The sequence below is a fragment of the Cynocephalus volans genome, chromosome 3 (assembly GCF_027409185.1).
Source record: "Cynocephalus volans isolate mCynVol1 chromosome 3, mCynVol1.pri, whole genome shotgun sequence".
In the NCBI taxonomy this organism is placed as follows: domain Eukaryota; kingdom Metazoa; phylum Chordata; class Mammalia; order Dermoptera; family Cynocephalidae; genus Cynocephalus; species Cynocephalus volans.
Genome location: NC_084462.1, coordinates 133,662,397 through 133,676,616, shown reverse-complemented (window position 1 = coordinate 133,676,616; position 14,220 = coordinate 133,662,397). Strand labels below are relative to the sequence as shown.

General features: G+C 34.5%; 1 protein-coding gene across 2 annotated transcripts in view; it reads left to right on the top strand.

Moving 5' to 3' along the window:
- SOS2 (SOS Ras/Rho guanine nucleotide exchange factor 2) overlaps nt 1–14,220 on the top strand; it is an 88,054-nt gene that overhangs the window by 23,039 nt on the left and 50,795 nt on the right. The window contains exons 3-5 of one of the 2 annotated variants that reach the window (XM_063090772.1): nt 2,049–2,180; nt 3,128–3,292; nt 11,801–12,004. In XM_063090772.1, coding sequence (XP_062946842.1) covers nt 2,049–2,180; nt 3,128–3,292; nt 11,801–12,004 — 501 coding nt within the window. Of the gene's footprint in view, nt 1–2,048; nt 2,181–3,127; nt 3,293–11,280; nt 11,357–11,800; nt 12,005–14,220 lie in introns of those variants that run through there. The other variant, XM_063090773.1, reaches the window with a different exon arrangement.

The following is a 14,220-nucleotide window of genomic DNA, read 5'->3' as shown; positions in this document are numbered from 1 at the left end:
CATTTCACATCTGCAAAAAGAGATAAAATTAAAGACTTATAATACCAAATGTTGATGAGAATGTAGAGCAACTAGGAATCGTACATTGCTAGTAAGAGTATAAAATGACATAACCACTTTGGAAAATTGTTTGGCAGTTTCTTGTAAAGTTAAATATATATTTAGCCTATGACCCAGTAATTCTACTCCTACATATTTAACCCTAGAGAATGAAATGTCTTATACATAAATGTCTAAGCAGTTTAATTCATAATAGCCAAAAGTTGGAAACAAGTCAAATTTCTATCAATAAAAAAATGGGTAAATAGGGCCGTCTGGTTAGCTCAACTGGTTAGAGTGCAACTTTGTAACACAAAGGTCAAGGGTTCAGTTCCCCATGCCGGCCAGCTGCCGGAAAACAAAACAAAACAAAACAAAAACTGCATCATCAAAAAATGGATAAACAAACATGGTAGATTCATAAAATGGAATACTACTCAGTAAAAAAAGAACAAACTATTGATATATGCAACAACATAGCTGCAATTCACACATATTATATAGAGTGAAATTTGGAAACAGCTAAAGCCAATGGTGGTAGAAATCAGAATGTTGGTTGCTTATAAGGGATAGAGATCAGGATTGTAGAAATGTTCTGTATCTTATTTCGGGGGATGGTTATACAGGTATAAGCGTTTTCAAAACTCATCAATTGTATACTTAAGATCTGTGCATTTTACTGCATATAAATATCATCTCAATAGATTATTGTAAATCTTAAGGGTATTTGCTCGTTGATTAAATATGTATGTATATATATACACGCCTCTAAAAGAGTATGTATGAATTAGTGCTCAAATATTTGTTTTGCCTCAGTTACATGGAAGTATTTTTATTTTTTATTTTTAAAATTTTATTTTATTGGTTATGCATATTAATGGGGTACAAAGCTGACCGTCCCCATTTGTGCCCAAGATGTGATGGCCAAATCAATACTATCAGCATGCCCATTACCACAAATTGCAGTTGTTCCCTGTGTCCCCGACCCAATTAATCCCTGGCCTCCCTCCCCCTCCCCTTCCCCCACCTCACTCCACAACCCTAGGTGTGCTTTCTCCCTCAGCAAGTCATGGGAGTATTTTTAGATTTTTATAAGTATCTGTCAGTACAGCTTTCAAAAATTACTTTTATACTATACTGTTTACATGACCTTTTTTTTGAAGATTGTTTCTATAATAAGGCAATAACATTCAGTATAAAGGATATCTTAATTTGAAGGGAATGAGCTATTAAGATTTCCAGGGACTCTTGAAATTAAAGCATTTGTTTCCCATTTCTCTGCTGCAAGATTTGAGCACTAAGTACAATAAATGTGTACTCTTTAATAGCTAAATTTGCTAAAGTCTGAAAATATAATTTTAAAAATAGGAAATCTTGCTAAATTGAAGTTTGATTCAGATATCAATAGTTTTCATTATTTACTGGTTAAATTTCAGATTAGATGAACCACAAAGATTTGGGATATTTTAGCCAAGGCTTGTTTCCATAAGCCATTCTGAGCTCCCCACCCACTTGATCTTCTAAGAAGTACATGATATCTACCTGTTCCTATAAATTCTTCTCCATATTTGAAGCTCTAAGATTTGCAAAAGGAGAGTGGCTGCATAAAAATTATTAATAATGAGTTAACAACTTCTGCTAGGTAAATAATTTAAACCCTAAAAGCCTAACTTAAAATCACTTATGTACTATTTCGTGTTAGCTGTAATCTCCCTTATATATCCTATATATTATTACTTTTTCCTTTTTCCAGTTCATCTTAATAATGCTTAAAGCTTTCTTTTTAATCTTTATTTTCTTCTTTACCCATAGAAATACGTGGAAAAACCGTGATGGTCCTGTTAACCTTTTATTTAAACCAAAAAATTTATTTATTGTAGGAATCAGAACATGTCATGTCACTATTATCTGCTAACATTAAGGATAGTGATAAAGTTGAAGTTTGTATGAATTTTTTATTTATGAATACTTCTATTGATACTATAATGGTACTGCTATGATCTGAACAGGAACGAGTTCAAAAGACCTTTCCTCATCCAATTGATAAATGGGCTATTGCTGATGCACAATCTGCCATAGAGAAACGAAAACGAAGAAATCCTCTTTTACTGCCTGTGGACAAAATCCATCCTTCATTGAAGGTAATAAAAGATTAAACTTTGTAGGAGTTCTTTATAACAAATAATACTTTATTTTATATTGGTGTATTTATTATTAATGTAGCATGGTCTGTTAGTGTGTCTGTATACTCATGTGTATATACTTGTACATGTACGTACATTTTATATATGTGTATACATTAATATGTGTACAAAATAAAAGTAAACATCCTGATTAAATCAGATTGCCTCTCAAATAATATTAAAAGTTAGTAATAGTGATAATGCATTCTGGCATCTTTGTGGCATCTTCCAACAACTACTATGCCTGACTGATTTCTGTGTAAGAGACCATGATTCTCATCCTTTGGTTGATTAAGAAAATCCATAATGTCAAAAGCTACTATGAGTTCAGAACTGTTTTTAAATTAATTCATATCATCAGAGATACTTTTATACACATTGGAAAAATAGGCTACGGAATATTATTTAGAGTGTAGAATATGTTTGATGTACTTGTATTTGAAGACCTCTTTGTAGCAATTAGAAGAACACCCCTCTCTACTTCCCACACACATATACACATCCTCCCCCCAATAGGTACTACTGTAACTAGGGGATATTGGTTTTAAAGCAGGGTTCTTGAAGATGGCAGATATTTGTTAAATGGGCTTTGGATAACATATTAAGAAGCTTTCAGAGAGTTCAGCCCAAGACTTTTGTATTAGAATCAACTATTCTTGATTGATAAAAGGCAGATTTATTAGATTAGATGTCTCTAAAAAAAAAAAAAAAAAAAGCCCTGAATGCTGGGACCAAGGGTCTGTTTTATATTCTGTAGTGTCCTTATATTCATATATTCGTAATTTTAGACATTTTGTTTATAGAAAGTTCTTTGTAAGCAAAGATATTAAGTAAGAATTTTTAAGTGTTTAATTGATACTTGACAGTGCCATTCTTTAAAATTAAATTATTTATTTTTTCCACAGGAAGTTTTAGGGTACAAAGTGGACTACCATGTGTCCCTATATATTGTGGCTGTACTAGAGTATATCTCAGCTGATATTTTGAAATTGGCTGGTAATTATGTTTCTAATATCCGACATTATGAAATATCTCAGCAAGACATTAAAGTGTCAATGTGTGCAGATAAGGTAAGTGTTAAAAGGTACCTAACATGGATTAATAGTGACTATATGTCATTTCTGCTTCAATCTTTTTTTACACACTATTATACGAGTAATAGTAATTTTTATACTTTTTGGTACTGGAAGACAGAAGTATCCTGGCTTTACACAGTAACCCTGATATTTCTGGGTTTCTAAGCATGATGGGGATCTCTTTTTTTCCTTCAAGAATCTTTTACCTACAGGAAAAAACATTCAAAGCCTCAAACTAGTTTAAGAAAAGTAGTTTGAGTTCTACTTGGGTACTTTTAAGTGTAAGTCATTTTGAAGATCATACTTTGGTGTACAGAATAGTTTAGTGAGACATAGGCATTGAGAAAAAGACTTTGCAATGCCAAAGTTTCTCCCTTCTGATAATTTTTTGTTTATATATCGGTCTTTCTTCCCAGCTGTAAGCTACTTGAGGGAAGAAATTGAGTCTTTTTATTTTCTTCCCTTCTCCTTTTCTTCCCTTCCTGCTTTTCCTCCTTTTTTTCTTTTTAAACCGACATTTTTGAAGTACCTGTTATGTACCAGTCACTGTCCTGAGCATTAAAGACACAACACTGAATAAGAGCAATTTCTGTGTTAGAAGGAATTTATTTTAATATGAAATAAAAATACTAGAAGCACGTAATTGTAGCACAATGTGATTAAAACTATTATACTAATAACTCCAAAGTGCAGTGGAAAAAATAATTAACTCTGATGTAGGGGTGGCCAGGAAAATTTCACAGAGAATGTGATGACCTCTAGGACCTGGCAGTGCCAGTGGTTCTCAGCCTTGACTGCAAATCAGAATTACCAGAAAGCTTTTAAAGGGTTCTAATGCCTATGTTTTACCCCCAGAGATTTAATTGGCCTAGGTTGAACCTCCAAGCCTTAGTATTTTTTTATTTTTTTTTATTTTTTATTTTTTCTGACTGGCAAGGGGATTGCAACCCTTGGCATGGTGTGGTCCACACCACACTCAGCCAGTGAGCACACTGACCATCCCTATATGGGATCCGAACCTGCGGCCTCGGCGCTACCAGTGCTGCACTCTCCCGAGGGAGCGACAGGGCCGACCCAAGCCTTATAATTTTTTGAAAGCATCCTAGGTGATTCTAATATGCAGTTATGATTGAGAACCATTGTACTATACCCATAATTTCAAAAATGATTTTTCACTTACATTTCATAGTAGGAATGCTTGTTATTTCTGTTTTGACTTCTAAAATTATGATTATATATATTTTTTACTTTGAAAGTATCTCAGACTTATATGAAAGCTGAAAGTACAATAAAAAATTCTTCCCTGCTCCCTGAGCCATTTGAGAGTAAGTTGCCAACATAGTGTGTCCTACAAACAAGAACATTCTCCTACATTACTGTAATGTGACAGTCAAAATCCAGGAAATTAATACATCAATACATTGATACATTATACCATCTTACCTCTCAGATCCCATTTAGGTTTGCCAGTTGCTCCAGTGATGTTTTTTATAGCAAAATGATCCAGTCCAGAATCATGTGTTATTTAGTTGTCATATTTTTTTTTTCTCGTTCTGGAACAATTCTTCATTTTTCCCTTAATGTTTTTGACCTTGACACTTTTGAGGATTACTGGTCAGTTATTGTTTAGAATGTTCCTTAATTTAGGTTTTTCTGATGTTTTTTCTTGATTAGAATCAGGTTAAGGTCTTTGGCAGTAATATTATAGAAGTTGTGCTGTGTTCTTCTCATTGCATTTACTCATGTGGCACACAAGCACACAATTTCAATGTGTCCCATTAGTGATGATGTTCACTTTGATTATTTGACTAAAGGGTTGTCAGCCAGGCTTCTCTTCTGTGAAGTTACTCTTTTCTCTTTTGTAATTAATAAATATTTTGTAGAATATTTTGAGACTGCTTAAGTAGCTTATTTCTCATCACACTTTAAGTTTATTCATTTATTTTAATATGGACTTATTACTTCATTATTTCTTTAGATGTTCAAATTGTCCTAGATTTGGTCAGTGGGAACTCTGAGTTAGCTTCTCTATACCTGTCATTCTTTCCTTCCTTCCTTCTGTCTTTCCACCCACCCACCTACCTCCCCACCCACCTACCTCCCTACCTACCTCCCTCCCTACCTACCTACCTATGAGCGTACTTCAGAAAGTTTGTGGAAAAATAGAATTAAAAGATAATACGAGTCTTTTCATGAACTTTTTGAAGTTCCCTTGTATTTATAAAATTGTAAATTGACAAATTATAGTTGTATATATTTTATGGGGTATAAAGTGATGTTATAATTTATGAATACAATGTGGAATAATTAAATCAATCTAATTAATTTGAATACTTTTTTGTGGTGAGAACATTTGAAATTTATGCTTAGTGATTTTGAAATGTGCAATACGTTATTGCTTACTATATTCATCATGCTGTGCAATAGATCTTAAAAACAGAACAAAACACTTATTTTTCCTATCTAATTGAGGCTTTGTATCCTTTGACCATCTTTTGACCCATTTCTCCTAACCCCCCCCCCCCATAACTGCTTCTTTGAGTTTTGATTATTTTAGATTCCTCATATAAGTGAGAACATGCAGTATTTGTTTTTCTGGAGCACTTTCTTTTGACACTATATGTTCCAGGTTCACCTTGTTCTTTACCTGCTGCTCAAGTTCTGGAATTAGTTGTTTCTCTAAAAAACCCTGGTTCCTTTTAGTGAAGAATGACACTGTGTACTTAGATACCAAGATCTGGTTGCTAGATGAGCTCATTGCTGTTGGGGTGTCACTGCTCTGGTCCGTTAGAGGCCAATTAGGGAGTATATATAATGTATGTATAGGGTACTTTAAAAAGTTCATGGCAAGATTTGTATTATATTTCAATTCCATTCTTCCATGAGCTTTATTATATATGTGTATGTATGACATCTCAATATTTATTTCTCATCTCTCCAATTCAAATCCAATACTACAGGGTTTTGTAACTCTCTTCTCTGACAGTGAGAAACTTGGCACCCATTTTTCTTAATATGTTTTCATATTTAATCAGTCCTGTGTGTAACTAATCTCCTGTTTCCCCTAACTGGTGTAGGCACCTTCCTTAACCATATTTTAGCTTAGAAACCTCCCTTTTGTATATGCCCTCCTTACCCAACTCAAGCTCTGACAATGCCAAGTTGGGCTGCTGCCTTTCCCCTCCCCTAACCATGTGTATGCCCTCCTCACCTTCCTTGGACTCTGACATACCACGCTAGGCCACCTTCCTATGCAAATGCCCTCCTTACCCACTCAGGCTCCAGGCTCTAGGCTCCAACACCCTGTATCAAGCTGCCTTATTATATGCATCATCTCTTTACCCTGATTGGTCCCCAACATCGGGCTATTCTCCCCTGTACAGACACTCTTCTTATTCCACTCAGGATCTGACACCCTGAGATGAGCCACCATAGCTTTTCCTCACCCCCACCCTCCAGGGATTCCTATGTTATAAGCCCTGCCCCTCCTCCTCTCCCAATGGCCTTGGACAGAAATATTGAGGAACTGTGAGGAAAGAGAGACTTTATACTGTATTTGATGTTTACCTTTTTTGTGACTCTTTAAAGGCAAAAGCAGTTAGATTCTAAACAATTTAATTCTAATTAAATTTAATAATTAATTCCAAACAGTTTTAGAAGTAGAAGAGACCAAATCCTTACAACAAATTGACAAATGACTATGTAATCTCTGTTTGGACACTGAGGAAATTGTTTATCACAAAACTGTTTAGAAGTTCACAAAAAATAATTAGGTGAAGTTTTTTCCTCATACAAAGCTAACATTGGCTTCTCTATTAACTTTAATTAGTTCTGTCTTCTGTACTATGTTAAGTAAGACTAAACTATTTTTCAAAATAAGTCATTCAGTTATTTGAAGCATTTTTGTCATCTCCTAAATCTTTACCTTTCAAGAGTTAAAAAAAAAAAATCATGTGACATGATTTTCAGATTCCTTTGTTATGAACGTATTGCTTTTAGACGGTGATTTCTAAATCTAAAGACAATTAGTCCAAGTTTGGTCTGACCTACACAGAGTATAATGAAATGCACATCTTCTTTATTCTATATGCTATTCTTTTATAATTTCAGCATTAACTTTTTTGGCACCCGTGTCACTGTGTTTCCTGATTGAGTTTGCAGATGTCTAAACTTCCTAGGACTTTTTCACATGAGATACTATTATGTGATGTTTTTGAATTCTTCAGCTTGTGCTGTTTTTTTTTTTTTTTTTTTTGATGTAAGATTGAACTCAAATTTATCTCTAGAAATTTTTATACTGTATTGTGCCAGTATAGCAAGATATTTAAACAATCTGTCATTCAGCATTTTAGATATCCTACCCAGCTTTTATTAATGTATACAAATTAGAGAAACTTTGTTTTAGTTGAAATTATTTAGTAGAATATTGAAAAAGCAGATATAAAAAATGAGATTTCTAACATATGCTATTAGAGACATCCATCTTTTCTTCATTCTGGCCTTCAGTCAACTACTTTTCACCTCTTGTCTAATTCAGTGGTCAAGAAACTATCTAAAAAGAGCCAGAGGATAAATATTTTAGGCTTTGTAGGCCATACAGTTTGTCTTACAGCTACTCATCTTTGCCTTTTAGCATGAAAGCAGCTGTAAACGAATGAGCCTGGGCTGTGTTCCAGTAAAACTTTATTTAAGAAACAGGCAGTGGGCTAGATTTGTCCTGTGTGCTATAGTTTGCTGATCCTTGTTTCAGATATCCTTGTCATGGTACCCTGTCTGTCACAAGAGACTGTCTTGTGCTTAGCTAAAATTCAGATGACTTTATTTGTTGGTCTAGTTATGTGAGTGAAGTAATGAGGTTGTGCAACATGCTGTGATCCTAGTAAATCCAAACTGATTTCTAGTGATCACTATTTCAAGAGCTCACAACCATCTGTTTAGTAAATTATTTGAATAAATGATTTCTAGGGATCATTACGATTTGCCAGAAAGGAAACTTGAGGATCAGCCTCTTTTCTTTACATTTAAAAATAGAAGCATCATTTGGCTTTGTGAGGTATTCTGGCACATCAAAGATTGCTGAGAATAGAGCTGGCTGGTTTGCTTACTCAGTAGAGCATGGTGCTGATAACACCAAGGTCAAGGGTTTGGATTCCCCGTACCAGCCAGCTGCCAGAAAATAAAATAAAAAACTGCAGAATTCAATGTCAACTGTACCTGTCACTATTAAGGAAAATAGATAGTAGAACATATATACTTAAGAAGGAAATTTAAGAAAGGTGAGAGAGAATAAGAGGGCACAGAGCTGCTCTGAAGAAGTTTAATTCTCTAGGCCTAGATGTAATAGGAGTTGAATTCTGTATTTTTTATTTCACAATAATATCCACTTCAAGAACTGGCTATACTTTTCGATTGTTCTTGTTATGAACATGACCAACAGTTTTAATTTTTATGATCCTTCGCTCATTTGGGTTTTAGCCTTCTTTTATAAGTTTAATAGTTTACGAGCATATAATACATGTCATTTGTGCATTTGGTGTGTGTCATATGCTCTGGATTTTAAAATGAAAACATGGTTTTTATCCTTAGTGAAAACAGATATGAACAGAAATTTCAGTCTAAGGCAGGTGCTTCTCTAGGCAAGAGAGAAGATTACTAATGAAGGTCTGAAGCTAGTAGAAAAGATTCTGATATGGAGTCAGGGAGAACTATTGAAAAACTATGCTAAAAATTATATTTGAGCTATGTGATGAAAACTGTAGGGATTGGTTAGATGAATAAAAGTGAGAGTGTGAAGGGAAGGGAAAGTAAGAGAAGACTTTCTAGACAGAGGAGACTAGAGGGAACTGACCAGTTTAAGAGAGATTTCTGAGTTAGAGCCAACAGGATTTGGGGACTGATTTGACATAGAAAAGAAGTTGAAGAAATGCTAAGTCTAAGGTAAGGACAAACTATCTAGTTATGAAGACCATGTAGGTGATGCTGTTACTAGTGATTCTGAGATGGAGTGTACATGTATAGGTTTTGTTAGACAAGGAGATATCTAGGAACCCTTTAATAACATTTGTCTAGGATTCAGAAAAATAATGAGGCTAGAGATAAACACTTAGGAGTCATTATCATCTAGGTAGTAATTGGAAATCATTTAAGGGGATGAGCTCACTCTAGGAGAAAATATAACAGATATTTCAGTCTGGTGGCCTGCTAGTTAATAGGGTCTCCAGGTTTGTTTTTTAAATTTTTGAATTATTTACCATCTATTTATATCTACAAATCTAAAAATTTTAAGTAAAAATATAGTTTCCAGACTTGAAAAAAGAAAATCAAAAGGCCTAACAGAAAATAGCTGGCATTGAATGGTGCACTTCCTCTTTAGGTGCGTGCACCTTCCAATTTAGCATAATCCCCACTGCTTATTTACAGTGTTACCTGCCTGACCCCCATAGCATTAATACAAGACTTTTGGTATTGTGTAACCAAAAGAGTTCCAAGAATGAACCCTGTACAGATGGTAGAGGAGGTAAGTGATAAAGAAGAAGACCCCATTGAGAATGGTGTATCAGAAGCCAAGGGAAGAGAAAGTTTTAAGAAGCAGAGGATGGTCAGCTGTGTCAAAAACTAGAGAAAACAAATAAGAAGGCTAAAATACACTATTAGACTTGATGCTAGGAGGTTATTAGTGAGAGCAGTTTTAATAGATTAATGGGCTTGCTAAGTGAATGGGAGTAAAAAGTTAGAGATAGCAAGTATAGACTACTCTAAAAAGATCTTTGGTGGGGAGGAGAAAAAAGGATGGTAGCTCTTCTGTGAGTTTTTATGTGTTGTGCCTTCCATTATTTTGTGTCTTTTTAAAATCAGATTTCATCACCAAATTCCCTTTGTAGCCCTCATTGGTTTCTTTAGAGTCTAAAGTGGCTGGGAATTGGGGATGATGGTGTTTAGTGACAAGTGTGTGGGTTGCAAGGAGGAGACGGATTTGAGACTGTCACAGGAAATGAAGCTAGGAAAATGGGTTCATGTTAAATTGTGAATGGATTACGAATAGGATTTATTATGCAGAAGACAGCAAAGTCCAGTATCATTTTTATTTAGGATATGACACAAATTTGTTTTTAGGAACATAGTTTTAGAAATGGGGCAGGAAGATCAAACTACAAGACTTTGTGTATCCTTGTAAGAGATGGTGATTGTTTAATAGTTTGAAGCATAGAGTGAAGTGGAGAGAACTGACCAGATTTGAGAGACATTTCTGAGTTAGATTCAAAAAGATCGGGAGGCAAATTTCATGTTTATTTTGTTCATCACTGTATTTTACCAACGTCTGGTACAATGTTTGGTGATCAGTAGATGTTTTTCAGAATGAATGAATGAGTGAGTGAATGAACATCTCTTACTGTATTGTCAGAATTAACTCTCATCAATTTGAAGTTGTTTTACTTTTTGGAGCCTCCTTTCAGGATTGTACCTTCTTTTTTCCTGAACTCTCAGAGTACTTTCAGTCAGTCTTGAATATTTAATTAACTAAGTCCAATCTTTTATTTTTTAAACTGTTATTCTAAAATGTATGGCCACCTTTTTCTTTTTCTAATATTTCTTTTGATTTACAACTAGTTCTTACCTGTTGGTTGACTTCCGTTCATAGTAACAGTCTATTTCCAGAAGAAGAAATTGTCGTTACAACTGTTTAAGCATCTCTGGGATGCTTGGATTTAGCAAATGAATTTAATAGCGGTTGTTGGTGTGGTAAATATGCATCAGAAAATCATCACACTTTTATCTGTCATGTGCCTCTACAATATCATTTCTCTTTTCTCCTTTTAACTCTACCCAAGTGTATAGGGGTACCATCCTTATAATTTGGCAAGAAACTACCATGACGGATACCTCCTATTTGCCAGACATAATAGTATGCACTTTATGCACATTACCTCATTGAATTCTTCTGTCAGTTACATTTTACATATAAGGACTCTGACTTTCAAAAGAAAAATAACTGTTCATAATCACAGTCAAGTAAGTGGCTGAGCTGGGATTTTTGGTTCAGATTATTGTTCTCCAAAGGTATGTTCTTTTTTGCTATTATATCTGCGTGTGTATTTTGTGTGTGTGTGTGTGTGTGTGTGTGTGTATATTTATATCACACACATGCATACATACACACACATATATGTATTCATATATAAAGGTACTTCAGAAAGTTCTTGGAAAGATTAGTATTATCTTTAAATTCTGTTTTTCCATGAACTTTTTAAAGTACCCTCATGTATAATATTTCACCATTAGGTTTATCTTTTTTCCAGAAATATTTATTTATTTTACCATATCCAGTTTCATTTGACCATTTCCCACCTTTAACTTTTCATTTTTCTTTTATTCTAAATTTATGCATGTAAATTTGCCTGTAATACACACAACTCTCATAGTTTAATAATGTTTTAATTTCAAGTATTTGAGGCAGTTTTATAAAAGAAAAATAAATTTATAAATTACTGATTTATATTTCAGGTTTTGATGGATATGTTTGATCAGGATGACATAGGTTTGGTTTCTCTCTGTGAAGATGAACCTAGTTCTTCAGGTGAATTAAACTACTATGACCTTGTCAGAACTGAAATTGCAGAAGAAAGACAGTATCTTAGGGAACTCAATATGATCATAAAAGTATTTCGAGAAGCCTTTCTTTCTGACAGAAAGCTGTTTAAACCTTCTGTAAGTACCCTTTTTGGATCTGTGATTCTGTGTACTTCCAAAAGTTAAATAACATCTTTAAATCATAAATAATAACTTTATATACTTTATTAGTACATAAAAATTTTTTTAATGTGTTTGGATTTTTAAAATATGTGAGTTGCTATATTAATGTAATCAGTGCAGTGACAATGAAAATTAGACACAAAATTGGAAAGGGGGATTTACACTGGAATGAAATCTTTCTCTGCTATACATTATTTGAGATTTATGCTCAGTTCATATGAAGGGGTGAAAAAGATGTATGGTCTAGAAAAGAAGGACCTTTGCCTTTTCCTCTCTTTTGGTGAGTACTATAAGACAGTAGTTTAAAATTTAAACTGTGGAACTTTTTAAAAATAAAAGATTATGCAGAATGCCACATAAAGAAAAGCACAGTTGCTCTGTTTGAAGAACGGTAGGAGTGGGATGAGTAGGATGGGGATCCAGAGAGCCTGATCCATCTCTTACTTCTGTAGCTTCTAATGTCAGCTCGAAGGAACCCAGCGAAACAAATACTGTCTTTAAAAAAAAAAAAAAAAAGATTTTCTTTTTCTTCTCTTCATCACATGATTTATTTTTCCTCAAGTGTCTTTGTGACTCCCACTTAAAAAATATTTTGCCTTTAGCTTACATATCTTGTACCTCTTAACTTCCTCCCCAGAATAACTATTACATGACTAAATAGGAGTGATGATCAGACACAGCTGGCTGAGTGCTTAAGCTTTTCTCATTTTTGCCAAAGGAATGAGTTTAAATGATAATTTAAAGTGTTTTAATTGGCCTTTACCTTTTTTCTTTCGTACATATGTTTAACAATGTTCATAATAGCTCCCACTGGACATACTACCTTAAGTAGCCAGCATTTTATGTTTTTTTAAAGTACTGTCCTATTTTATTTGACCTTTATAACAATTCTGTGAAACAGGTAGGGCAGGTATTATGTCTACCTTACTGCTATGGAAATTGACACAAAATGGTTGTGATTTAAGTGAGTTATAGAACTTGAACTTGGATTTGGGTTCTTTTCCATCACATTATAATTGGATTTTACCTATAGTGGTATGAAGAATAAAAGCCTAACAGATGCTGGTAGCTAATGTTATCTTCTTTGCCTTTTCTGTGTCTCATCAGTTTCCATTCCTCAGGAATTAATTTTTATGGGTCTCTTTTCACTTGGGTTAGTGCTGGTTTGACAGAAAATTTCTGTTATAATACTGAAGGGTCAAAAGGAAGAGTGAATCCCTTTTTTCACTGTCTCTACTATAATTTTTTTAGCATAGACTAGATTATAAACTTTCGTGGTAAAGACTAAGATCAGATCAGATCATAGTACTCAGCAAATATTGGATAAAGGAATGAATGACTTAAAATTGATCTTAATTTACTCTTTTGGGCTCTGCTCCTATGTCTTCAAAAAGCTTACACTTATGGAGGGCCAAATATGTGCCAAGAGCATTTTGTAGAAAGCATCTTATTTAATCCTCATAAGAACCCTATGTGCTGGGTATTAGTGTACCACCAGATGTGTGACCATAGGCAAATTACTTAACTGCTCTGTGCCTCTGTTTCCTGATCTGTAAAAGGAGGATAATGATAGTGCCTGTCTAATAAGGTTATTATGAGATTATGTGTCAAGTGTTTAGAATAGTGCCTGGAATATATAAGTGCCCAAGAAATGTAACCCATTGTTATTGTCATTATCATTCTATTCCAGGGTCATTCATCTAGCATGTTGTAAATTAAAAAACGAACTCTTTTTCTTCTCCAGTCTCACATTCAACAAAGAACACGTCTGTGACCAGATATTTGGGGTTTTTTCACCCATACACCAAGTAATTCTCTGGTGGATGCCAACTGGGTGTCCTATAATTCAACTCAATTGTCACATTATCTGCCTGGAGGTAGTGTTAGATCCCACAGGTTAAGGGCTCAGTCCTAACATGACTGCCCCACTTCAGGCACCAGTTGCAAGTCTCGGGTAGTAACCCGTGCATCTTCCTGGCTGGCTATAAATTGGGGTTCCCGTGATTGCCTCCTTGTGTTCAGTTAATTTGCTGGGACAGCTCCAGGACTCAGGGAAAAACTTACTTACATTTACCAGTTTATTCTAAAGGATATTACAGAAGACACAGATGAATAGTCAGATGAAGAGATGGATAGGGCAAGGTATGGGGGTACAGAGCTTCTGTGCCCTC